This window comes from Candoia aspera, chromosome 4, assembly GCF_035149785.1.
Source record: "Candoia aspera isolate rCanAsp1 chromosome 4, rCanAsp1.hap2, whole genome shotgun sequence".
In the NCBI taxonomy this organism is placed as follows: Eukaryota; Metazoa; Chordata; class Lepidosauria; order Squamata; family Boidae; genus Candoia; species Candoia aspera.
Window position 1 is genome coordinate 10,790,702 of NC_086156.1, and position 25,363 is coordinate 10,816,064.

The 25,363-nt window shown below is 40.3% G+C and overlaps 2 protein-coding genes across 4 annotated transcripts in view; one reads left to right on the forward strand and one right to left on the reverse strand.

Moving 5' to 3' along the window:
- Nucleotides 1-295: 295 nt before the first annotated feature.
- IDI1 (isopentenyl-diphosphate delta isomerase 1) lies at nt 296-6,616 on the reverse strand. 2 transcript variants are annotated; one of them, XM_063303413.1, is made up of 5 exons: nt 6,459-6,616; nt 5,443-5,615; nt 3,552-3,644; nt 2,629-2,759; nt 296-1,528 (listed from the first exon to the last, which is right to left on the reverse strand). In XM_063303413.1, the coding sequence occupies exons 2-5, from the start codon at nt 5,582-5,584 to the stop codon at nt 1,211-1,213; spliced, it is 684 nt and encodes a 227-aa protein (XP_063159483.1). In that variant the 5' UTR covers nt 5,585-5,615; nt 6,459-6,616; the 3' UTR covers nt 296-1,210. The 2 variants fall into 2 exon arrangements, with proteins under 2 accessions (XP_063159483.1, XP_063159484.1); XM_063303414.1 differs by having other exon boundaries at nt 5,443-5,603; nt 6,459-6,615.
- A 5,995-nt stretch (nt 6,617-12,611) lies between these two features.
- The window catches only part of WDR37 (WD repeat domain 37), a 46,680-nt gene continuing 33,928 nt past the window's right edge, over nt 12,612-25,363 (forward strand). For both annotated transcript variants that reach the window (XM_063303415.1, XM_063303416.1), the window contains exon 1: nt 12,612-12,842. The gene's annotated coding sequence lies outside the window, so the exon portion shown is untranslated. The remainder of the gene's footprint in view (nt 12,843-25,363) is intronic.

The window sequence follows — 25,363 nt, forward strand, 5'->3', positions numbered from 1 at the left end:
AGCAGTTGTCTTCATGTGGGCCTCCCCAAATAGATTCCTTGGGCCATGACGAACCACTTTAAATAAGTCCAGTGCGTTATTTGACACTCTTGAACAGTCGCTCCTCTCTTCCTTGGAAGGATCTAGAACTGCAACAGCTATTCAAGCATTTAAAGTGTTTAGAACACTTTCTGGGTCAATTTTGTCCTTCCATTTTAGAGAACAAATAGTAAAATTATACAATCCTCTAGTCCACAATTACGATTAACAAACATTAAAAAACTAATAAATACAAAATTTCACCCCACCAGACAGATTCAGTCTTTAAAAGTTAATTTAATGTTCATGGTTCATACTGTATTTACACCAACACCATTTTTCCCTAAACCGTAATAATTCTTAACCATCTGCATCTTTCCCTACTTGGTTCTGTAATAGCTCAGGCATTTTTCAAGGCTCTGTGAAGAAGTTACTTAGATTTACATTTTCCTCTCCTTTAGATCATAACTTAATTCTTACAAGAAAGGCATATTTATAGTCTACAAATACAGAAATTTTAGTATTTCTGGTTTGAAATAGGTTATCTTTTCTAATGGAGAACGTGTATCTTATCTGCTAAGTACAGCATGCAAGGGAACAGGTTCTTCAAAAGCAAGTCAACCAAACCCTTAACACAGTGGTATCAATATAAAAGTGCTAATTACTTGAAAGATAAAATCAACTGGTTAACTGGAAGGGGGATAGTATAGGAAACCTTTCTGCATCCTTTAATAAGACTCTAGTTCAAAATACAAAAGGTAGCTTCTAGAGTCAAATGGATTTGGTTCAGGCTCGCCTCTTCACTTACCTACACTGAATTAGACTGGTTAGCTGACATCTTCCATATTGTGAAAACATCACACTGTGGGAGAGATTGTAATCAAGCCATAAATATTCCTATGAAGTTGTGGCTTAGTGAATATTCAGACTTCTAGTGGTTTTTCAAGGGATGCAAACTTGGTAATGGCTTGTTATTAAGCCAAGCACTGCAATGCCAAGAAGTGAAAGGAAAAGAAAAATTGCTCCAGGAGCAAGCCAGCTGTATAATGACAGATAAAATACCTAACGCCCTTCATCTTTAATGGGCCTACTCCTATTTCCTATGTTGCAATCAACCTGCAAATACATTGCTTCAATGAACAGTCTGTCACTGAAAAATGTAAGGTATATCATTTTAGAGCAGCATGTTTTGTTACATTCTGTGTATCTTATCATGATCAACATATCTCTTCAGATTATTCAAGTTATCCCACCACTTAAAGAGAAAAGTCTCTGCAATTAGTCTGAACCATGGAGTAATCTTAATTTCATTTCGATAAGCCTTTTCCAGGAGTTTTCTCAATTCTTCTTGTGTCACGTAACAGTAGCTTTTAATTTCATTGGGATCTGGATCCAGCGTTATATTCTTCTGCACAAAAAGGATGTAATCTATTTCATGTTCTCCCCAAGTTCCATTGGACTGGGCTTTGTAGTGAATTCGGGTTAGATAGATGATTTCTTCTGGAGTGATCTACAACCAAATATGTTTCATTCATAAAACTCCATGACTACTTTAACAGATTTCCTCCCCTTCCCCGAACTCCTCAATATAGATTTCTCCAGTAACTGCTTCTACTGTGGGGAAAGCATGGTGGTGAACACGCAATGGCATTTTCCTGGTTTCAGTGATGCATAACATGTTTTCGGTAGCCACTGGCTCTGATAAGAACCACAGAAATAAGTTTCTTAATGTTCCCCACCTAACTTCTCTAAATTATCTCCAAGAATTGTATCTTTCTGAACACAATGCAGTGACAAAGGAACTGTGCCTGCAACATTTCAGGTTCAAAATATGTTCTGAAAAAGGTTTTAATAATGAAAATACATCAATTCTGTTAATACTAATTTCAGAGTTTCTTGATCACTCAGCATTCTAGATACTGAGGTATAGCTAAAATTTCCTGTCTACTACCTATTGGTAAGAAGGAAATGAGGATTGATGCGGTCCTAGCCCGGACCTGAACCTGGCCAAGCATTACAGATATTTTGTGCACATTTCCAGGACAAAAAGAGAATACACAAAATTGAGCAGCCATTCTCCCCTTGTGCCATTTTGGCAGTACTTCCAACAACAGAGTCTGCTTTGGGAAAAAGGAATGTTGGGAAAAATTATTGGGTTCCAAAATTGTTTAGCCACAAAAAAACGTAAACCTCAACAAAGATTTTCTTTATGACATTCTAGCTTTTGACTAGACAATTTTTCTGTTTGATTTTTTTACACCTGATAATGTGCATATTGTGACTATGCAGCAATTTGGGGTGAATTTGAAAACAAGGACTTTGGTGTAGCTTGGAAGGTTTGCTCTCCATCTTATTCTAAAACACAGAGGTTGAGATAAAGCACCAGAGCTAACTTTGCACACTAATTTAAAAAAAAGGGAGATAGCCTAGAAGAATCACAAAGGCATTGCAATAATTGTTCTCTACTCGAAGCTTTTGGGAATAGGGCAGGCTATGAGTTTCCAAATAAATATTGTGGGTCTGATTTGTAATTAGACAAATGGGATTGTCAAATAGCTAGATGCTATGCAACAACTTTTCCCCAAGGAAATCATTACTCTGAGTGTTTACCTGATCCAGTGGAATTCCTAACTCTGCTTTCAGGCGTCTCTGTGCTGCTCTTCGAATGCCAATGGCGTTATTTTCTTCCAGTTCAAGTGGGGTGCTCAGCGGATGACTGCAACAAGTATTGGTAAAACAGTCTACCAAAAATAAATAAAGTGTGGATCACGTTTTAAGAATGTCTTGCAGTTTTAGAAAGCAGAGTGTCTGAAATGCTGTGCTTGAGTTTTCAGATAATACAGTGATCTGGCCCTAGAATATTTTGCCCTCTCCACTTGAATGAGCTGATCCAAACATTCTAGGGATAATCTGTATACTTCTAGAAATGTATTATTCAGAAACTGAAGTAATTTATGGTACTCCAGAAATACACCCATCTGTCAGAGCTTCATCCTGGCCATGGCAAAAATAACATCTGTCTTTTAATGCAAATACATGCTGATGAGATTAGTTGCAGAAGATTCAGTGATGAATTTGGATAGGTAAGTTATTTTTATTACAAATGCAAATGAAGCACTTTTAATGACAATCAATTATTGAAGAATCTAGGAATCAATCCTGTTTATATGTCATTTCCAGGTTTAAGCCCAGTGTCTCTTTATCCTTCCCTTACAGGGCAACAGACTTTTTGCTGCCAGTTTTTCAGCCTTGGATGTTGAGGGCACTTGCAGTGTTTTGATACAAATCCTGTCTAGTCTCAGATTCTTTGTCAGCTTCAGTCTTCACACTGCTTCTCCAATTATTTAAATATTAGCACACTATAAACAGCCTTTTAGGGGGTTGATCTATCACAAAACCTCATCCTCTTATAGTTTAATAGATGGTTGTTTTTCTCCCCTCATGCCTGTATGGTGTGTCTGGGTACAGAATGTATTCACACTGCAGATGGATCATTGCTACACACTGTAACACTGGTATTCATTGTCACAAACCTGGAAAAGTGATTTTGGCATCTGATCGCTGTTGCAACAGTAGCTTATTCTCAGTATTGAACAAGAACACGCTGAAGGCACGATGCAGTAATCCTAGGGTGGAAAGATGGGCAATGGCTGTAGAAAAGTTGTACTGCTACAATAATACATTTAATGTCTGTTTCTGCTAACATCAAATTTTAATTTTAAAACTAATGCCTGACAAGGAATCAATTCTTTACAAGGCCTCAGCAAAACTTTTATCTAAAATACAATTGTGGTAGTTCTTTCAGAATAAGATATAAAGAAAAATCTTGCATGGTTAAAACCTCCTTTTGAGAGCTTTTCAGAAATAAACTTAGATATTTTTATATTCTTAGGAGTTGAAGGTTAGCCTAAAATGTATTGGATTGAATGGAGCAAAATACTTTAACATTGGAGGGTATTTGTGAACAATGGACCCAGAAGTTAATTTTAAGAGTGTCTGCCATTATAGATAGACTCTGTTTAAAAGATGATATGGAAGAGGAACAAAGACAAGACTGAGAATGATTTGAAAGTGGATTTAAAAATGACAGGCTACAAGAATGATATGGAAAAAGATGTTACACAGGATATACAAATGAAACCGGCTGATGTCTTAATAATTAAAAGGGACATACAAATAACAAACCGAAAGAGTGACCTGGATAATTTTCCTATATTTGATTTACAAAAGAGACTTGTTAAAGTTTTGAAGAATTTTGTGGGAACTAACAAAGAAAAAATAAAAAGAAGTCAAATTTTAGGACATTATTTGAAGGGATTAAAGAATGTTAAAAGTAAAAGGAAGGAATATAAATTTGGCTTATTTGATCAAGGTTAAAATAGGTATGTTATCTCTGGTAAGCCTTAATGGACTTTTGCTGACATCAGGACTGAACGATGAGGCTTTAAGGATTTGTTTATAGATAAGAGATGGGATATGGGAAAAAGAGATAATTTGTTGTATTTTAAGAGAAGGTGATGTTACTAAAATTGTTTAAACTTGTTGTGATGAAGGGGGAAGTCATTTCTTTATATATTTTTCTTTTTCTTTACTATATATATATTTTAATATTTCCTCTTTTCTGCACTTTCTATTTTTTATACTTAGTTTTTTTTAGTTTTTATTAGTTTTTATCCTTTTAATTGTAATATCCAATAAACTTACTTTTAAAAAATAAATTAGCTTGGAGGCCACTTGCTTACAGATTCCGTAATCAAACAAGTTGCACTCCCATATTACATCAGCTAGCTAGAAGCAAATTCCACCCACTGGATTAATTCATTGCCCTTTTAATTTAAATAACCTTTTCCTTGTGTCTATTTAATAGCAAGTCACTCCACATTTTTTTCTTTTTGCCAAAGCATCTACTAAAGACACTGCTTATCTTTTCTCTTCCACTAGAGATATCCAAAGTTATGTATTTGCCAAGTCCAAATTTGCATGGCAAAGTGGAAAGTATGTCCTCTTTTCACCGAGCCTGCAAGCAGCGACAGGAAAAGACAAATCAGTTTGTGCTTCCTACTGAGGCTTAGAGAGAACTTCTGAATCCATATGCAGCAGGTAGAACATATATAATACTAAATCTAAATGGAATGGCAGGCTATATCTGAGATGAAAGAATCATCTGTAAGAAGCTTTTCAGCTTCCATATGTGAAAAAGTTTATAATCTACTGTCTGAAGAACAGGTTAATTCAAACATACTCGTTCAACAGCATTGCTTCTGCATTTCTAGTTCTCTTTTTCTGGCTTTATCTTGATCTACAACTAAAATACAGATATCTGGAGGCAAGAAACTTGGCTCTGTATCATGCAGCAAAGTCTTTGACCCAATTGAGCTACGCAAGATCGTCCTTGCACATGATGGACTTTAAATCACATTTTACCTTTGTCAATGTTTTCATTCAAGTGGCAGTTTTTCTTTGTATCCGAACCGATCCTTTTGTCGTTTTCATCTATCAGGATGCACATCTCTGCCAGCAACTGCACTTGTTGCTCATCCAGGTCACTTGTGTTTATCTCGGGCATGACTGTGCTGCTGATCTCCCTAATGAAAGTACTGAACAGAAAGAGCAATTCACCCCAAGGCAAAACTTACCATCCAGAATTAGCGAACAGGCAATCCCAATATCCAAATTTTGAGTTGAAGGATTATCAGTTGACAGTTCACGTCCCACATGAGAATCAAATGAATCCAGGTGTGCATAAAACGTTTAGTATTAAGAAACTGGGTAAACTTGCTTTAGAATGCCTCAACGACTACGGCAATTCTGTATCTCATTTTGGATTCCTAAACAAGCAGTTTTCAAGCTTTCCAGGAATATATGGTGCAATTCATCAACTCTCCCTTTCCTTGACTAACCCTGGCTTTTCAGGATTGATTCAAGTGTATTTTCTCCCCATACCAATTTCTCCTAAAACTCCACAACATCCCCTTTAACTATCCTGGGGAAGGAAATGACCTTCCCGAAGAAAGCCCTCAACTTTATCCCCACTTATTTGGGGGGGGGGGGAGGAGGAATGAATAGTTTAGCGCTATTACCTTCCTTCAGGCTCATCTAATCTGGCCCTAGCCCAATCCGTCGGACTCCTATCTTTCCCAGCCAGCAGAGCCAAGACCGAAGCTTTTGAGTATGAAAGGGAATTGTAGCCCGAAAGTAGCAAAGGCGGGTCTAGAGAAGGGCTTTTTCGGCTGCTGTAAGCAGCGGTACTTCCACAGAGCCTCCCTCGTTAGGAGCGGACTACTCGGACTCAAGAACGCACAAGGGCGGCAGTTGCCTTCAGCCCCGGTTTTGCGCCTTACCCAGAAGGCCGGGGGTAGGGCGAGCCGACCCCGGCATTAAACCGCAACCCTGGAGGCGGGGAGGCCCTCCCATCGGCGCTTCCCAGTCTCGGTCCTTACCAAGCTCCGTTCCCCTTTGGGCCCGCGAGAGAGACGGGCGAGATTAACCTCCTGGCGCGGCAGCTGGACTGGCAGCAACAACCGCCCGCCCGCGAAGAAAAGCAGAGCGCCGTTGCCCTTCCCCCCGCCCCCGCCACGGCCGGCGCCGCCGCCGCCGCCGTCGCCAACCTGAGCGCCGCGCGCCACATCGCCAGGCAACACGCCCCTCGGCGCGCGCAGCCAATGGCAGCCGCTTCGGGCTCGCGCGTCAGCGCGTGGACAGATCGCACCACCGCCCAGTGGCAACCGGGGCGCCTGCCAATCATCAGGGCGGGAGCGCCACTGGCGGACGGCTCTAGCCCGATGGCGAGCGGGGCGGGGCTACGGGTGGGAGCGAGGCAGAGGAGGGGGCGAGAACAGCCGCAGGGACAGAAGGATGGAAAGCGAGGTTCTGGGAAGCAGCCAATGGGCAAGGAGGACGGGGGATGGATGTGTCGGCGAGCGAATGGGAATAAGGATTTGGACGAGGGGCTGACCAATAGGCGCCTTAGGGCATCCACCTACTGATCGATTCGGGAACAGGACGTCAGAGATTGCCGGGGAGCGGGAAGCAAGAGGAGGTATTGGACTACAGTGACCATAAGCCCCATCCATCGTTGTGGGGACACTTCGAACATACAGTACCTGGAAAGCTGCTGAAGGGGAGCAGTCTATTGCAACAAGTAACTTGCAATAGTCAGCATACCCTGGCTTTTAAAACAACTTCTTTTAAATTCTGGGGGTTGAAGTCTACACGTATTAAAGTTGTCAAGGTTGAGAAAGGCTGGTCTAAATACTAAGACGATTTAAAGGCTCTGAAGCAAAAGACCTGAAAGGGAAGAGACATTTTATGACACTTGCAAGTGAAGTTCTAATGCATGCAAATTGGGGGCATAACTGCAGTGATGGTTGTAAGATGTTACTGCAGAATCTTGTGCTGTGAAGTGTTATCCTGGGTTTCACCCAGCACCATGCCAATATAGTAGGAAATACCATGACCACCACATCATTAATAGTGCCCATTTCCAAAGCAGGAACTTGTTAATAAAAATACTTTATTGATTAGCTATTAGGCCATATCAGAATACCAAATACAAAACACAGAACAATAATAAGACCCTGTGTTACAAAATAGAGTAAAAGGCATAACTATAAGAAAATGCAAATCATATTTCTGGGCACCCCCTACAATTTACTCCAGTCAGATCCACATACAGTATGCAGTTCTCAATTGTTCTGTTTTGTTCAGTTAAAGGGTTGTATTATATGTAATTTTGGGGTTCTGACCACACATATGTTGTTTTAATGTAAGGATCCCAATAGGTTAGTTACAGTACCTTGTTTAATCGCTGGGAAATAACTTTTTATACCTCTAGCATTTCATTTTCCTTTGACCAAAGTGTTTCCATCTCTCTATCCTCTTAAGTATCTTTAATCAGGATAACAATTATCCTGTGAGAACTATGGAAACTTGTTTTTTGGAGTGCCATAAGACTCATGGTAGAATTTGCTGCAACAAGCACGTGCTGCTATCCCTCTGGTAGGTAACAAGCAGCCTTCCTAGTAGGCCGATTTAGCAAGTAATTAAATCTTGCCTGTTCTTGAAAAAACTAAGTGGGGTTAGATTTTCCTAGTACAGTAATTGGATGTGGGATCACCAGGAAATCTCAGGTCTGTAGGCTAGACTGAAAAGTTAAAGAAAAAGGGCAGTGAGAAATCACTTTGTATTGTTAACAACTGCAGCAACCTGTCCATGAAATCATCAACGATGGGTTCCAGTTGAAAAAAACTCTATTTTCACTTTGCTTCAGTTATTATAAACACTACTGGCAGATAATACATACCTCCCTGGCACAGAGGTGACTGATGTTGCTTTGAAATAGATTTGTTGGTGTGCTTGAGAAAAATCTGTCAGGTGTTAGAAGATTCAAATCTATGGACCCACCATAAATATTTCCATTCTGAAAGAGAGGATATCAATCAATCAATCAATCAATCATTTATTGCAGTCTTAGACCAGTACAAGGATGATGCTCTGTGAAGGTATACATAATCTATCTTAAAATAATAGCAATCTAGAATAAAATAAAATTAAAGGTTAAAATATAGTTAAAATACATTTATAAAACTACCTAGCTAAACTCTATGGGTGCAGTCTTGTGCAGCCTATACTAGATAATATAATCACTAAGATTATGTTAAATATAAAATGTAAAATGTAAGTATCTAAAATTTGAACTATGTTAATATATATATTTTATAGTACATTTTATTAAGTTTCAAGGAAAAAATAAAAACTACAATAAAAACAAAAAACTACAAAAAAGAAGAAAACCTAAAAAAGTGCAGAAACACAAGAGAAGAAAATTTTTTTAGATTTATAGGAAGATGTGGGTTCTGACTTTTAACAGCAAGGATATACAACATTTCCATAATTGATCTCTTACTCTGTATTAAACCAAAACACCACATTATTTCTATAAATTATTCCCCTTTAACACATAATAAAAATCACTAAGTACAGTTACTCCTCCCCCTTATATTAAAATGAAGAAAACAATTCATATAAACCTCCGAAATGTTTTTTCCCCTCCAAAAAATAAAACATATTTAATTATTCCCTTTGTACCACTATTCTATACATTTCTCTCTACTCTAATAAACATCAAATTGAAAGGCACATAAGTTGTCAGCTATTATACTTAATAATACAACAATTTTAATAATCCCAATCTTAATAAACACAAAATCTTAATAAACACAAAAAACAAAGCCAATTCAAAACAGTAAATCCAAATCTTTAAAGGCAAATAACATCAGTCAAATCCTTAAAGCAAACCAAGTAAACATTCTTCAACCCTTATCCCACTTCAAAATAAAGCAGAGTAGTTACATATTCCCAAGATATGCGCAGAGCTTTCTTCTTAAGCCCAACTGCCCCCCTCCAAAATTCCAGGTTCTTTTCATGGCATTCCACCAGGAGATCGACCCTACTTATGGCTTGCAGATCACTCTCTCCCCTAGATTTCTCCAGCTCCATTATCCAATCTTCATCTAGCATCTTGACAGAAATTCCAATCTCAGCCTTAAAAGAAACCTTTCTATCACTCTTAGATTCCTCAATTTCATCCACCACATCCCCAACCTGATGACATGCTTTAGTTCTCATATTTTCCACAATGTCCTGGATATCTTGCATAAAGGTTTGATAAAAGTCAGAAGATATTTGTTTGAAGTCCTGATGAAGGTCAGAAAGAATCTGTTTGAAATCCTCCATGTCTCATACAGTAGATTATAGCACCCCCTAGGAGCTTAATCAGCGAAAGCCAAAGATATGGGAAAGTTTGAAAGTTGTTTACACAGAGTGAGAGTGACTAGCAGACAGTTCTCAAGGGAAAGTGAAGACAGAGAGCTGAAGGTTCAAATCAGCCAATTCAACACATAGGAAAATGCTAATATCTTCAAATGTAATACAAAAATAATAACAGGAAGACAATTATTTATTCAATCTTTGAAATTTCCTTTGGAAGGAAAACGAAATCCAAAACTTAAAAAAAAAGTAATCCCAAAAATAACAATAAGCACCAAGAGAGCCAGCTTCTCCTTGCTGTAGAAAGCCTCTCTTGGGGTACATATACTTTAAAAAAAGTTGGTGATTTAGAAATGGGGTGGCTGGTCTTAGTGTCCCTGTGAGGTGGATTGGGCTGAGAGAGAGGGACTGGCCCCAGGTCACCCACCCAGCTTTCATGCCTAAGGTGGGACTAGAATGCACAGGCTCCTGGTTTCTAACCTGGTGCCTTAACCACTAGACCAATCCTCTATCATGATCCGCCAACTACTAACTATATAATCTTTATTTGATTCTCCTGGATGAGTAACTTTCACAATGTTCCAGTGATTTGCTGTTCCCCCATGTCAACATTGGCTTTGCTATATTAGTAGGAAGTCTACATTACCTTTATAAACAGCACTGAAGCAGAAACAGCACTAAAGAAAACTGCTGAAACATGATCTGAGAGAATCTCAGTTTCTACACTGAAGCTGACATTTTCATCTTAGCATTGTTTGTAACAATAATTTGACACTGAAGACTTGTTCCTTAGAACACTGATTTGGACATAAGTCCCACTGATTATGTTTACTCATTACACTGAGGCAGATGTACTCAGTTACTGAATAAAGCAGCACCCAGGGCTGCTATATTCAGAAATTTCCAAGAGCTGTTGACCAATCATAATTTTTAATATGAGAAATTTAAGTACATGACTGATGATTAATTGTATTAACTACATTTAATTTTAATTAACTATAAATGTAAATAAAATTAGTAGAGCTTTCATCCTATACCCTCCCACAGTTTTTGTGATGGCAGCCTCCAATATGCTACTCAATATGAGGTGTTGTTTGGACTCAAAAAAAAATTGTGTAGTTCTGCACCAAGCCATAATGCAGCTTGTTTGGGTTATGTGATATGTGAATTCAGCCAACTGTGGTTTATTCTATGGCTAGGAAATGATGACCTAATGTGATGCATGAACTAGACCATAAGAAATTCTCCATTGGTGGTCACTTCATCTGCTGCATCAGAAGCAAAGGTAAATAAACAGTTTGGTTAGGTCAACTATTATGATGTAGAAATCTTTCTGGTGATAATGCCATCTGATTAGTTTGCATTTTGTTATGAAACATTAGGAAACAGGCAAATTCTATATGCTGCTGACAAGATGATGTCACTGATTTGCAATATCAAATTATACATCATAATTATACAATGTTATAATTATATGAGAGCCAGTTTGGTGTAGTGGTTAAGGCATCAGGCTAGAAACTGGGAGGCTGTGCATCACTTTCTTCCAGCCCTGGGAAGGAGGCAATGGCAAACCACTTCTGAAAAACCTTGCCAAGAAAACTGCAGGGACTTGTCCAGGCAGTCTCTGAGAATTGCACACCATTGAAGGGATTAAAAAGAATTATATATGTTCTCTATGACATGGTGACAAATGACTGTTGATTTCTTTGGCTACTTGCTTTATTTCATCCTCTACTCCTTTCTGGGAAATTATGACAAGGATGTTGTTGCAAAAAATGCCTCAACCAGGTAATAAGCCACACACAAACTGAAAGGGTGTACATGAAAATAATAGACATATTAAAGAGTTTTCATAAGTAAAGAAGCCCAACACTGAAATCCCATGCATGTTTACAAGGAAATCAGGGTCAGGTCTTTTTTTAGGTTGAGCTTGACTTCTGGTGGTGTGTTCTTGGCAGCAATATTTATCTATTAATTTGATTACATTTATTCAAGGGCTCGAAGTGGAGTACTGTATATACACCTTCTTCCTCCCATTTTTCTCTGTAAGAACAACGTGTAGGTAGATTGGACCTACAGATCAGAATTCCCTGGTAATCTGCTTTCCATCCGCTAGCAGGTTTGAACCCTTTAGCATCTGAGCCCAGCCTAAAGAAAATTGAGTCTTGGATAGTAGGAATACACAACGTTCCTAGATATAATATAGAGTAACAGAAGCTACGTGCTTGAAAGTATAGTGAAGAAACAAGGCAGTGATAAAATATGCAGCATTAAATTACAAAACCTTAAAAAAAGCTTTTATTCGGTCAACTGAAATGTTGCAAAATTGGATGCAAGCTTCAGAGCATCCAAGATCGATGATTAAAATTTCAGAAAGCGAGTGTGGAACAGGAGGGATAATGTAATGAGCTTGGTGCACCCCTCGTGCTTAATCATGGCTTATCTTAAATCATGGTTTACTGAATAAAGCACAACTGGCTGCTTTTTGCACAACGCACAAAAGCCAAACCAAACAAGCGACAATACAGGTGAAGCCTGCCACCTGCTGTGCTTGGCACACACGAACTCAGTGGGGCTTGGTGGTCGCCTCCTTTCTCAGCAAAGGTGCCCAGGATGAGGCTCAAGCTGTGAGGCTGCAGAGCTTCCAACACAGTAAGCGGATCGGTCCCAGAATTCCAGGGTCTTCCGTGTGCTGTCTGGGCCCTCACTGCCCCAAATCACGTGACATACCCCGCACTCTCCTATGGCTCTGTTCCCTCCGTTGTCGATCTCTATGGTGGCTGGTGGGCAATCGCGGCTCTTCCGGAGAAACAGGAAGTGAGGTCAGGGGAGTTCTGAAGCGAGCGGTTTTGGTGCAGCTTGCTTCAGAAAAAAAGAGATCGGCAGCTCGGCCACCGGCGGCTCCCTCGGAATTTCCCTCCTTACCGGCCCTCTCCCGATCGTCCTTTCTCCCCTCTCCACTTCCTTGCCGTATTCCTGTCTCCACCTTCTCGTAATCTTCCCGCTCCTGCTCCGAGTTTGGGAGCCGCCCCCTCCGCTTCTCAGCTGGACTTCAGGTGAGCCTTCGGGGGCCTCCGGATCTTTGTCTTCCCCCGCCCCTCTGCGCGGCATGGGGAAGAGCGACAGGCGAGGGCTGTTGGGTGTATTATGGGATGGGGAGGAGGCAACCTGAGGTTGGGACGGTGCTCTCCCACCCGGTGCATTGGACTCCCAACTCCCATGGGTCCCAGCCAGCTCGGCTTCCCCAGCCTGACGCCCCTGTAGGGGCGTTGGATTGTAGCCCTTCATTGGTCCCAGCCAGTTAGCCCCCCCCCCCAATGATTTGGCTAGGGATGATGGAGTTTATACCTGTTAAGCTGGGGAGGACTGAACCTGTAGCCTTCAGCATGTATGTGTCCTTAGCTTTGTAAGGGAGAATTGGGAAAATCAGGAATTTTGGTTCTGTGGAGCAAATACTTGCTTTGATGACGTACGAATAATACTGTAATTTGCTCTTTTGTGTTTTTATAATGTTCTTTCTCTCTTACCATTCACATTTCAGTCCTTTCCATGCCTGTGAGAAGAAATAAATTTTGTAAAGAATACTTAGTACTTATGTATACTTGCCTTGTATGAATGGTAACACTGTGGTAGTGTTTGAGGGGAAAGAAAAAAAAGTGATTGACTTGAAATGTATGTGTGTGTATGACTACATATATATGTAATCAGATTAGCTGTTCTAAGTTAAATGAAATGTCTCCTTCCTTCCTTCCATTCTTCTTCAGAATATTCTAAAAGTAAATACTGCTATTTGAAGAAGAGTTAACTCAGACTTGCTCCAAGGCATGTACTTTATGAACAAATGAGGCGAGTAAGGAAATTAGCATTGGGAAGATTGACAGTTCTTTTTAGGTGGCCTATGGTATTTTAATGAGCTTTTAAAATTACCAAATATATTATCTCTGTAATAAAATAACATCTTTTTTTCATAATTTGAGAATTTGTTAGGTAACTGAACCCTGAATTTAAGCTAGACACAGCTTTAAATTAAAAAGACCATAAAACTAAAACAATGCTTTTTAAAAAAAAAGCATGCACAGTAAAATAAAATTTTTGGTCAGTGACAGAATGTGTACTTTGTATGCCAATGTCTCACATTTTGTTTTTGGCATTCCCAGGTAAGATTTACAGACTGAAATCCTGGAAAACCGATTTTGATTACAATAATGCAGAAGATCAAAGTTAGCTGAGGCAGTGAGCTTACTCATTATAAGGCAGCTTTCTATGTTATATTTTTAATTTTATTTCTCTTATTTGATAGATAAAAATGGAGAAAAGAAAACAGAAAATATTGATAATTAAAAGAATAGGCAAGTTTTCCCTTCAAAATTATCTTTGGTAAAAGTATTTTGGGCAGTATACGTGATATTATCTTTAACTTAATGAGATTATTTTCCTGATGTGTGATTATAATGCTCAGGTAATTTTGTTGTTAAAATGTTAAGTTATGGCACCTGTTTAAGTTAAAAAAAGAATGTAAGTACTATGATTGCTAGATTCAACACCTGGTCAGATTCTTGGACTTTTCTTCTTTTCTGAACTAAGGATGCTGTGAGTGAACGCAGTAGTTCATTACTTAACTGGTGATAGATATAGGATAAATATGCTGGCTGAGGAATTCTGGGAATTGAAGTCCACACAGCTTGAAGTTGCCAAAGTTGAGAAACACTGGCTTAGGAGCTTGCAAAGAGGGAGCCAGCCAGATCCCCACGGGAAGGCTATTTCACAGTGTTGGCAGCGCCTCCTTGCTTCAGCCCACAGAACCTCCCAGAAGTGTGGGATTTGTGGTGTGGTTTCTCTCTGCTAGACCTAATTGGTCTGGCCAAAGGTGGCTGGAGAAGGAGCCCCTGAAGGTATCTAGGCGCCAAGCCATGAAGAGCTTGGTAGGTCAAAACCAGCACCAACGTCCAGAGCCTGAAAGTATGTGGCCCACTGCCTTTTGAAACAACTGCAGTTTCTGAATATTCTTTAAGGACAAGTAGAGTGCATTACAGTGGTCTAGACAAGTGATGATTAAGACATGAGTTACTGCTACCAAGTCCCCCTGACCCAGGTAAGGCTGTAACTGGTGCACCAACCAGAGTTGCGCATAGCTGTCTCTGGCCACGGCTTCCACCTGCTGATCGAGCTGTGAGTCTAATAGGAACCCCAATTTGCGAACCCACTCCCTGATGGGTAGTATGTGCTTGCCCATCAAGGCATAACTCTGGTGGCAAATCTGACTTGCCAGGAGTCCAGTCTGTCACTCACAGCCAGTCCCTGGCAGCCTCCCAGGCGCCAGGGAAGAGAGTCAACAGCATCTCCCCCACTGTCAGCTCCCTTTCCCGGTGTAGGTTTGAAGCATACATGTTCATCAGACATGCTTAAGATAAGGAGGATAAAGTGAACTGTAAGATAAGGACTCCAAAGAAGAGTTTGGTGCTGATGTCCATTGCAAAGCACTTCTTACTGATGTTTTAATGTAGAGCTTTATTTTGTGTAACTTCTGTTCATGTGGTTCTAGTGGTGTTTTTTTCTGGCAGTTGTTTACACTGCCACTCAAAAGTCCATGTTGGCTTCTATGGGAGAGGGAGGTCCTACAATATCCTTAGTGCTTGTTTGCAGTGCTCCACATTTAACTCTTGTGAAGAGGGCTAATGTCTCTGCAGTATGTGACCTGGGTTTTCTGCATCAGTTCTTTGGCTTTGCCAGCTTATTTACTGGGTCCAGTTCTGGATCAAAGTTGTTTATTGTGAGGATATTTCATTCTTTCGTTTTTGTGCTCTTGTTAGGTGCTGACATTTCACTCCTGTAAAGTGTTCTATTTTGTCAGATTTTATAGTGGCTCAGAAACTTTGTCCCCCAGTAACAATAGGAAAGGAGAAAAGAAATTGGACTGGTGGTCAACTGCTGTCCTGTACTGCATATAATATTTAGCCATTAAACAAATTTTAACATATAGCTTTCTTCTCTTTTACATTTGGTTGTTACTCTTCTTCAGTGAATGCAGGTTAGTGTATCTGGACTCAGTCTGTCTCTTAGCCCTGTGAAGTGGGAGAGAGAACATACTTGAGCAAGCATCCTTGAAAACATATGTTCAGTGCTATTTCCACTATTTTTTCTTTGCTTAATATAAACTCATGGATCTTATCTGTCAGTAAATTCAGTGCCAGCTCATTTGTGAGATCACCTTTGGCACAGTGTTTTGAAGTGTTATCTTTTATCTGTATTATAACAAATCCACTTAAATACATGAGGACTTCGTTAAGTACACATAGATGAAATGTCATATAGACATTTTTAAAATAAACTGTGTTCTTAAAATATGATGTTTGAATTGCCTTTCTATGGTACAAAGCTGTTAAACCAATATTATTAAAGTTGGCAATAGAGTTAATGTTAAAAAAATTGTGGTAATTCACTGTTTGCTCTTTTCCTGCCTAGAAAGGTAGGAGGAATGTGGATGTCTATGAGAGAGGAGTAAAGCTGGACCCCTGCACTTGCCAGTCCAGATTGTAATTGTACCCACATTTTGTGATTACTGTAAAAGTTGGTGGCTCATTTGCTGCATAAATCTTGTCTATGTGGAGGGCATAATTACTTAGTGATTGTTTATTTAAATGATTAAAAAACTCCTTGGGTGGTTAACTTAATGTCAATTATTGTCATAGTTAATTTATCAGAATGTGTGTAGAATTACTTTCTACTAACAAAACAAAGCCCACTGCAAACTGTTGACACTATTTGGTGTGCTGACTGGCATTTTGCATCTGCCGTCAAGTCATATGGTTGTAACTGAATTAGTGTTGTGTCATTGACTATAGTGTGCTATATTTGCTTTGCATTAAGTTTCGGCAACCTTGAAATACGTTACTTGGAAATGGTTTACAAACAAATGAAAATTAGGGCCAAATTTTCATGAAACAGTAGAACTGGATCTGAACTGTGGTATTTCAGATACTAAGAGGGGTTTCCTATTGTTGAATACTGCTAGATACAAAAATGTTTCCATTCATATCTTTCACGTTCCATGCAAAACCATTTTAAGCTTTACTGTTGTATCTTGATCTTCCAGCCCTCCACGTTCTCCTTTTTTTTCAGTCCTTTTGACTCAGGATTGACTCTTGGCAACTACATGGACCTCCAAGTCCATGTGGTTTTCCTGAGAAACATTTTTGGAATTGATTTGCCATTTCCCTCTTTCTACACTGAGAGGGGACTGACTCTGCTCATCCTTTCTCAGGTGAGCTTTTGCCTCTAAGGCTCCCATAAAGGTCTTCCATTCCCAAAATGCCAAACAGAATGGGATGTTGGCTAGGAATTCAGGGATTTAAGTCATTTTCAAGGAACAAGAAAGGAAGCAGGCTAATTTAGTCATTCTTTTAGTGTTCTGACACTTCTGGTAACACAAAAATAGTCTGTTAGCTTTCAGATAGATATGCCTGTGGGATCCCCCCCTCTTAATTACATAACACATTGTACACACATTATTCACTGTTAAATCTCTGATAAGCAAGCTTTTGAGAATATCAGCTATTTCTGTGTTAGGTAATTTATTAGGGAAACCTTAGAACACCATTGCTAGAGTGTTAAGCTTGACCTTTCTTGCTTTATCATGGAATGTTTAAAGCAAATTATACTTGACATGAATGTAGAAAGCATTTATAATGAAATGCTGTAATGATGTTATCGATTGTTGTTCTATCTTGTTATTGTATGGAATACTTCTTTGCTACCTTATGTATAAAATTTGTCAATATGTGAATTATTTAAAGTGAATGATTTTTTGCATGTGATCTATCCTTATATGAATGAATTGCACTTGTGAGTATTTATAAAGGAATTTAGAGCTGACTATGGGGATAGGGAAGGAATGAATGAGCCGAGGGGGGAGGAATAAACAAACCGTTAAAGGGGACTTGCAGAAAAAAATTACACAGTTCTTACACCAGAGCCAAAATAATTCACCCTTGATTTTATTTCTATAAGATGAGACAGAAAGAAACTTAGACAGGCTTTCAAGATTCTATTCTACTTTAGTACAATAAAGAATATTCCTAGAATCCTACCATGTCTATTTCTTGACCTGGCCTATCTCAGTAGTATTTAAGGCAGGGTTTCTCAACCAGGGTTCTGTTGAACCCTAGGCTTCTGCAAGACGTCACTAGGGGTTCCCTGGGAGATCATGATTTATGTATAAAATCATTTCAAATTCGGGCAACTTCACATTAAAGAGGTAAGTTTCATTCTTTATTTTTAGTTTAAGAACGCTGTTAATGCATATATACAGGCCTATACATGAAACGAATATAATAATTTCGTAACTTTTGTAACTTCTGGCCTGTATTTGAGCCTGAATGTGCAGGGGTTCCCTGAGGCCTGAAAAATATTTCAAAGGTTCCTCCAGGGTCAGAAAGTTCAGAAAGGCTGATTTAAAGAATCAAATGCAGACATATGTAGCCAAAGAAATGTAGTGCTAAATCAGAGTGCCAGTAACATTTCTTTTGGGCTGAGTCTCATCTGATAAAGCTAGCAAAATGGTTTTATTTACTTTATTTGTATTCTACCATTCCTAAAGGCTCTGAGCAGCTAACAAAACATCTAAAAAAGAACCTCCCAATAAAAAATTAATAAACCTACCCAAGAAGAAGACTTAAAAAAAATCCCACCAAGACCATCAAGCCCCCCCCCACAAAAAAACAGTCTAAGTCATGTATCTGCCAATACATCCCAACATTCATAACTTGCCTTCTTTCTGGGCTAGATGGAAAAGCCGGCTCTTAAGTACTCTCCTGAAACCCAGGAGGGAAGGGGTAGACCAGATCTTCATAGGAAGGGAGTTCCAAAACATAGGGCAATGATAAAAAAGGCCCATTTCCAAGGTCTTATAAGATGACATTTTTGGAGAGACTGGATGTGGAGGGAATTTACTTTATTCAATCTGATTGGAAGGGCAGGTGAATACAGGAGAAGGTTGTCCTGCAGGTAACCAGGTCCAGGGCCATATGGGGTCTTAAAAGTGACAACCAGCACCTTGAATTGCATCTGAATGACTTTGAGCAGGGCTTCCCAGTCTAACTGTGCAAAAGCTGTCCTGGTTACAGCTGCCACCTAGTCTTTAAACAGGAGCTGTAAATTTAAGAGGACTCCCATATTTGTAGATCACCTCTGAGCAGGCAAGTACAACTGTATTCAGAGTCAAAGATGGTATTACCTTGGAGTCATTTGGCTCACAGACTCAAAGCCATTCCATCTTGGAGGGATTCTTTCAGTCTGTTTTCTTCCCACCCAGACCTGGCAGCCTCTAGATACTGGGTTAGCATGTCACCTGTTTGGCCCAGGGCTGAGATATATAATTGGATATCATCAGCATACTGATGATACTTGGCCTGGGCACTCCCCTGGTCCTGGTTTTTCCAAGGGTCATCTACAAGTGCAGTTTCTGTGCTGAACCCTGGCCTGTAACCTCAGTGTCACAGATACAGATAGTCTTCGAGGATTCTCTGAAGTTGCAGTATCACCACTTTCTGTACCATCTTCCCCAAAAAAGGGATGGATAGAAACTGGTCTAAAATTGTCAAAAATAGTCAAAATGAGTAAAAGCTTCTGGAGCAGGGAGTACATCATGGCCTTTTTCAAAGGTGATGGGAACACTCTGTCATCCAAAGCATTAATTATGGATACAACCTCCTGTCACCTCACAGGACCCCTTACCAACCATAAGGGACAGTGATCCAGCTGAGAAATGGTAAAGATGACATTACAGAGACCCTTATCTGCTTCCCCAAGACTCATAAATTCAACTGATCTCAGATTACTTCACAGGACAAAGATCCAGTCATCTCCATTGCACTGCCAGTTAGAGTCCAAGTTGGCTCAGATCCGGGGCAGTTGTCTGCCAAGTCTTGGCAATCCTCCTTCCCTAGGAGGGAAAGGGTTGTCTTAAAAAAAGGCTGTGGGCAGCATTCCACAGATGCAAAAAGAGCAGCAAAATATTTTTTTGCCACTTGAATCACTTCTGTTTAGGCTGAAATGTGAGCTCTTACCAGTATCCGGTCAGATCTGAGATGGGTCTTCTTCCAGAAGTACTGTAGGCATCTCTTCTGCTTCAGCACTCCTCATTAAACCATGGAGCTGCAGTGGATCTATGAGAAGGGAGAGGCCATTCCAGTGCAATCTGGCCAAGTAGTCACCTTCCTATTCCAGTGGGTGACCAAGGTCTCAAACAAACTCCCTACCAGATCATGCTGTGGGTTGCTGCTGTGCAGCATGGTGAGTGGAGCAGAAGAAAATCCAGCTGGCTCTTTGGGCCCAGCCACACAAACAAGATCTGTCCAGTTATCTGTGGAGTTGTGCCTCTTGATGCCCGCAGAGTCTTAATAGATGACTCTTTCCCATCCCTTGGTACCATGGCTGGTGCCAGACCTGAAACTTGGAGATCTCTGAGAAGAGAACATCTTCCTCACCCAGGTCTGATGATGCAGGCCAGGTCTGCCTTGTCATCCATGATTAAATTTTTATTACAGACAGATCTGGCATTCTACAGCAGCAGTTGAAATGCCGGAGCCCTAAGGATCTCGTGCCCTGGCTCTTGGGATGAGGTCTGAGAGCTAGGAGGGGGGATTGGTCAGAAATAATGATCCCTGTGCCCAAGCATGGCCCATTCTCAACCTCCTACCATATTGCCCATTGCCTGTCAGGAAGCAACATGCAAAGAATTGTGATATGGTTTTCTGGTGTTTCAAGGGCTACTTTGATTTTCTAAAAACCTAAGAATGGGTGAACTCATTTAAAGTTCATACCTGCTCAGATTTAGAAAATGCAACCCCTGCCAATTTTGTGATGTGGCCTCACCTGTTCTGTCTCTTGGTGCAGAAAGAAGAAAAAGGTGTGGTCCACATCCACCCAAAAGTTGCCAGGCCCTGATCTAGATACTCAAATGTGTTCTTCCTACTCCATGGTAACATTTTGGGAAAATAGTTACAGGGAACAAAAGGAAACATACTTTGGGTTCTGAAAGAAGAATTGTAGCTCTGTTGTGCTACTGGGTAACTTTAAAAAAATCCCTTTTTGTGTGTGTCAGTGTAGTTCAGATGAACCTACATATTTTAATCTCTCTAGCCACATCAAATGTTGTGTATATTTTAAAGGAGCAGTAGTGGAAAGGGAGTATAGATGTGTTAAGGGTTCACAGATAAAGTGTTTGATACAACTGCATCAGTAGAACCAATGGAGCAGAGAGGTAAAGGTTTTGAAGAAAGCTGAGGAAATCAAGGTTCTACTTCATCTTCATCCACAGAAACTCACTTTGGGATAATTGCTTCCCCAGCCCAATCTGCCTCATGGGGTTGTTTTTGTGGGAAAAAATAGGAGGAAGGAATGGAGGGTATGCTTCCTTTGAAGAAAGGACAAGTGAGATCTCTAAGAAACAAACAAAATAATATAGCTGGAAGGTTGCTGAAATGGACAAGCCTTGTTAACAGGAGTAGTCCAGTGGTATCTTGCCACTTTCCCCTTCCTGCTTCCTTTTGCTTAATATTCATAAAACACAAAATATGCCTTTGGGATATTCTGTCAAAAGTCATGGTAGCGAGCTTTGCCTGCAGCAGTGACATGAAAATGCTATTAGGGTAGGATTTCAGTAATGCCTCCTATGCCTTATGACCTGGTTGTGTCACTTGAGCAGGCTATTGCGACAGTCTTTGTTCACTGCCTACTAGAATTTCCTAGCCTAAATCCATGTCACAATGTGGTGAATTTACATTTTACATATGTAATGATTTCATATTGCACTTTGTTTAACCATGTTATGTTGTGATTGCATTTCAAGACTATAGCCTTAAAGATGGCTTCTGGCAGGCGTTAATGTTGAGGGTGGCCAGAGCAAGCTGTGATTCTCGTGGAGTGGGGCCACAGTTCCCTGTGAGAGAGGCTTACTTTGAGTCTTGCAAACTGGTTTGTTGCAAGCTTTCATCCACCAGGAGATCAAAGTCACTGAGGCTTTGCAGCCAGATGTGGTAATCAAAAGAAAAATAGGAGGTTGCTTGAGGCTGTGAATTCCTGTTCTTGGGTATATCTTAATGGTTCGTGTAGCATCTGGTTTATGCCATTCTAGTTAAATCTAACACCCTGGAGAAGATGCTGATGCTAGGGAGAGTGGAAGGCAAAAGGAAGAGGGGCCGACCAAGGACAAGATGGATAGATGATATTCTAGAGGTGACGGACTCGTCCCTGGGGGAGCTGGGGGTGTTGACGACCGACAGGAAGCTCTGGCGTGGGCTGGTCCATGAAGTCACGAAGAGTCGGAAGCGACTAAATGAATAAACAACAACAAAAGTTAAATCTTGGGATTGGGGCAGAGGGAAGGGATCATTTTCTGGCCCCAGTGAAAGTCCAAATTCACCATAGTTGTGAAGGTTGGATCTAGGTGCAGATGGTGTCTGGCTGTATTATCGCCTGGGCTGAACATATATGGCTCTGCTCAGTCTCTAGGTGTGTAGTTATGACAAGCTGAAATCTGAGTGGTTGAATCTTCCTAGACTCAATGGGTTTGATGATGCCAGGATGCTCCATTGTCAATACAGTTTTTCTAGGTCTGAGTACTGGGGTTGCCTGATGCCTACTATTATGTGTCATCCTGTCTGGTCTCACACTAGTTTCAAAACCTGGGAATCATTTTCCTCAATAAATAAATGAACAAGTATAATTTTTTTGACTCATTTGTCTAAGAGCCAGTTTGGTCTAGTGGTTAAGGGCCTTCTAAGGGCTAGAAACCAGGAGGCTGTGAGTTCTAGTCCTGCCTGAGGTATGAAAGCCGGCTGGGTGACCTTGGGCCAGTCCCTCTCTCTCAGTTCACCTAATCTCACAGGGTTGTTGTGGGGAAAATAGGAGGAGGAAGGAGTATTAGGTATGTTCGCCGCCTTGAGTTATTTATAAAAAATAATAAAGGTGGGATAAAAATAAATAAATAATTGAGTTCTGTTTATCTAGTTTTAGGACTAGTGAGGAGAGCAGATCAAGTTTTAAGTCATATTTGTGCAGATTGATTGATTGATTGATAATGTGCCATCAAGTTGTTTTCAACTCCTAGTGACCACATTGATAGATCTTAAGTTTATGCAGAAATACTGAAAATTCAGAAGGATTCACAAACTTTTAAGCACCACTGTATATTGCATCAAAAATAACCCCATTGATATTAAAGTAAGTGGATATAGGATACAGCCTTAAAAATAATACAAACTACACCTAGCGCTACTTATATATGACGTTTTTCCTGCATTGTCTTCCTGTTGTGTTTATTTGTGAGAAAATGTACATTGACTCTGCTGTTGCATCCAGTGGTGTACCTGATTTTTGTACACATCGTTTCTCAGGGTAGGAGAAATATCACATTTCAGTTGGCTGTTGAAATCTGATCGTGCCTGTTACATTTCTTCTATGCAAATTCTTGCCTGCCACTTTTTTTTAGCTTCAGCAGATGATCTTACAAACTGTTCAGGGTAGCTTGCATGTGAAACAGATATATTGCTTGAAATGAAGTTTGATATTTGTGTATCTGATGCACGAACATGTGCGATGGGACATTAGTATTGTGAAACACAGTGATAATGTCCAGCTGTCTAAGCTGTTAGCACTTCACGAGTGAATAACTTTTCATCTGGTTCTCAAAATGGATGTTTTTTAGGGTTCTTATGCCTGGTCTATTGCTCTTTTAATGTTTAAGCTTTTCAGTGTCTGTCTAAATTCAACTGTGTGCCTATTGGCCAGGGCATGTCTACATGTATTTTGTATAGCACATACAGTCTAGTTGTTTCACAAATAACAAAATAGTGGATGCCAGCATGCCTTAATTCAATTCCCCAGGTTTATTTTACATTACTTGTGGCTTTGGGTGTCTCTTTCTCTTTGAGATGGAATTGAAAAGGACCTATAACAAAACAGGAAGCTGTTCCTCCAGTTTTGTAAGATAGGAACTAACGACATAACTCAAGGCTAGAGGTTTGTGTGTACAGAGTTAATACGAGAAGAAGGAAATGCAAATCTCTGATTACTTAAAAAAAGCTTGAGAAGCATTTTTATAATACGTAGTGGATGTTTTTTTATATGATCTATGGTGTGAATTTGGTGATACATAATACCATTTATCAATTGACTTAACTTAAAGTGAAGCTTCGCTTGAAAGCAGTTGATATTGTATCTCTTGCTTGTTAGTCAAAAATCCACATGAAAATGATAATGAGCTGTCAGTACTTGTGACTGAACAGAGTCCACTAAGAAATCATTTCGAACTGATTTCCAGAGCTTTCTTTACACTGCATCAATTTACAAAGCTTATACTTGTTTTTTGCCTATACTTCTTATAATCTTGGATTTTCAAAACTTGATAAATGGAGGGGTGGATGTAATCTTTCCTACCACATTAACTCCAAACATGTTGGTCTACAACTCCCATAATTCCAAACTGGAATGACTATAAATGATTAAAAATTAATAGACACAAAATAATTGTTCTGAACCAAACAGAATATCCTTTTTTTAGATGATCCAAGCATATTTCAGGCTCCTTCTTAGAAGAAACACTCTTTTCCCATGAAGGAAGAGAGGACTATTTCTGTTAAGGAGAAACCTGCCCTCCAGGGTTTTTGCTAGTAATTTAATACAAACAAGTATTAGAGGTAGTCCTTGCTTAATGACCATTTGTTCAGCAACTGTTCGAAGTTATGATGATACTGAATGAATGGTAGTTATGACCAGTCCTCAAAGTTATGGCTGTTTGCAGGGCCCCTGTAGTCACGCAATCAAAATCCAGGTGCTTTGCAGCCTGCCTTGCATTTATGACTGCAGCATGCGTGTCAACTCCCCACCTGCCTGTCTCCCCCCATCTCTGCCCTTTTGGCCTCCTTGCACTCTGCCACTTCCTCCCCCTGCCGCCCCCCAGCACCGCTAGCTGAGCTTTGCCGTCTTCTTCCTCCCTCTGCTGGTGAGGTCTGCCTGGCCAAGGTAGCTGCTGGCCCTTCGCAAGGCCCTCGTGTGGCTCCCCAGAGCCTCACGTGGCCTCTGCCGGGGAGGCTGTGTGAGGGCCTTGCAAAGGGTCAGCAGTAGCTCGGCTGGGTGTGTCTCAGCAGTGGGAGGAAGAAGATGGTGAAGTTCAGCTGAGGGAGCTGGGGGAGGCGGCAGCAGAATGCAGGGCAGCCAAAAGAACAGAGATGGGGGAGAGATAGGTGGGGGAGAGGTGAAGTGGAGGTGAGTGCGGCAGGGCAGGAGAAACGTGAGGTCCTGGCCTAATGACGGTGCAGTCCTGGTCTAATAACCGCAACCAGGATTGTCAAAATTGCTGTCACTAAGCAGTGCTTAGTGATGTTTCACCTAACAACTGCTTTACTTAGTGGTGGAAATTCCTGTCCCAATTAGGGTCGTTAAGCGAGGAGTACCTGTATAAAGAAAGAACTATTGCTGAATAAATGATGGTCACTTTTTAGGTTTTTAGAAAGCACTGTTAATTACAGTATTGCAGCCCTAACTAATTGAATTTTAGATAGGTAAAAAGATGGGAAAT

Excerpts from the sequence above, each read along its gene's own strand:
- IDI1 (XM_063303413.1), bottom strand. The coding sequence starts at position 5,584 with ATGCCCGAGATAAACACAAGTGACCTGGATGAGCAACAAGTGCAGTTG. Across the intron at positions 3,645-5,442 it reads GAATGAAAACATTGACAAAG|GATTACTGCATCGTGCCTTC; the intron begins GTAAAATGTGAT and ends TTTCCACCCTAG. Across the intron at positions 1,529-2,628 it reads TAGGAATTCCACTGGATCAG|ATCACTCCAGAAGAAATCAT; the intron begins GTAAACACTCAG and ends ATTTGGTTGTAG.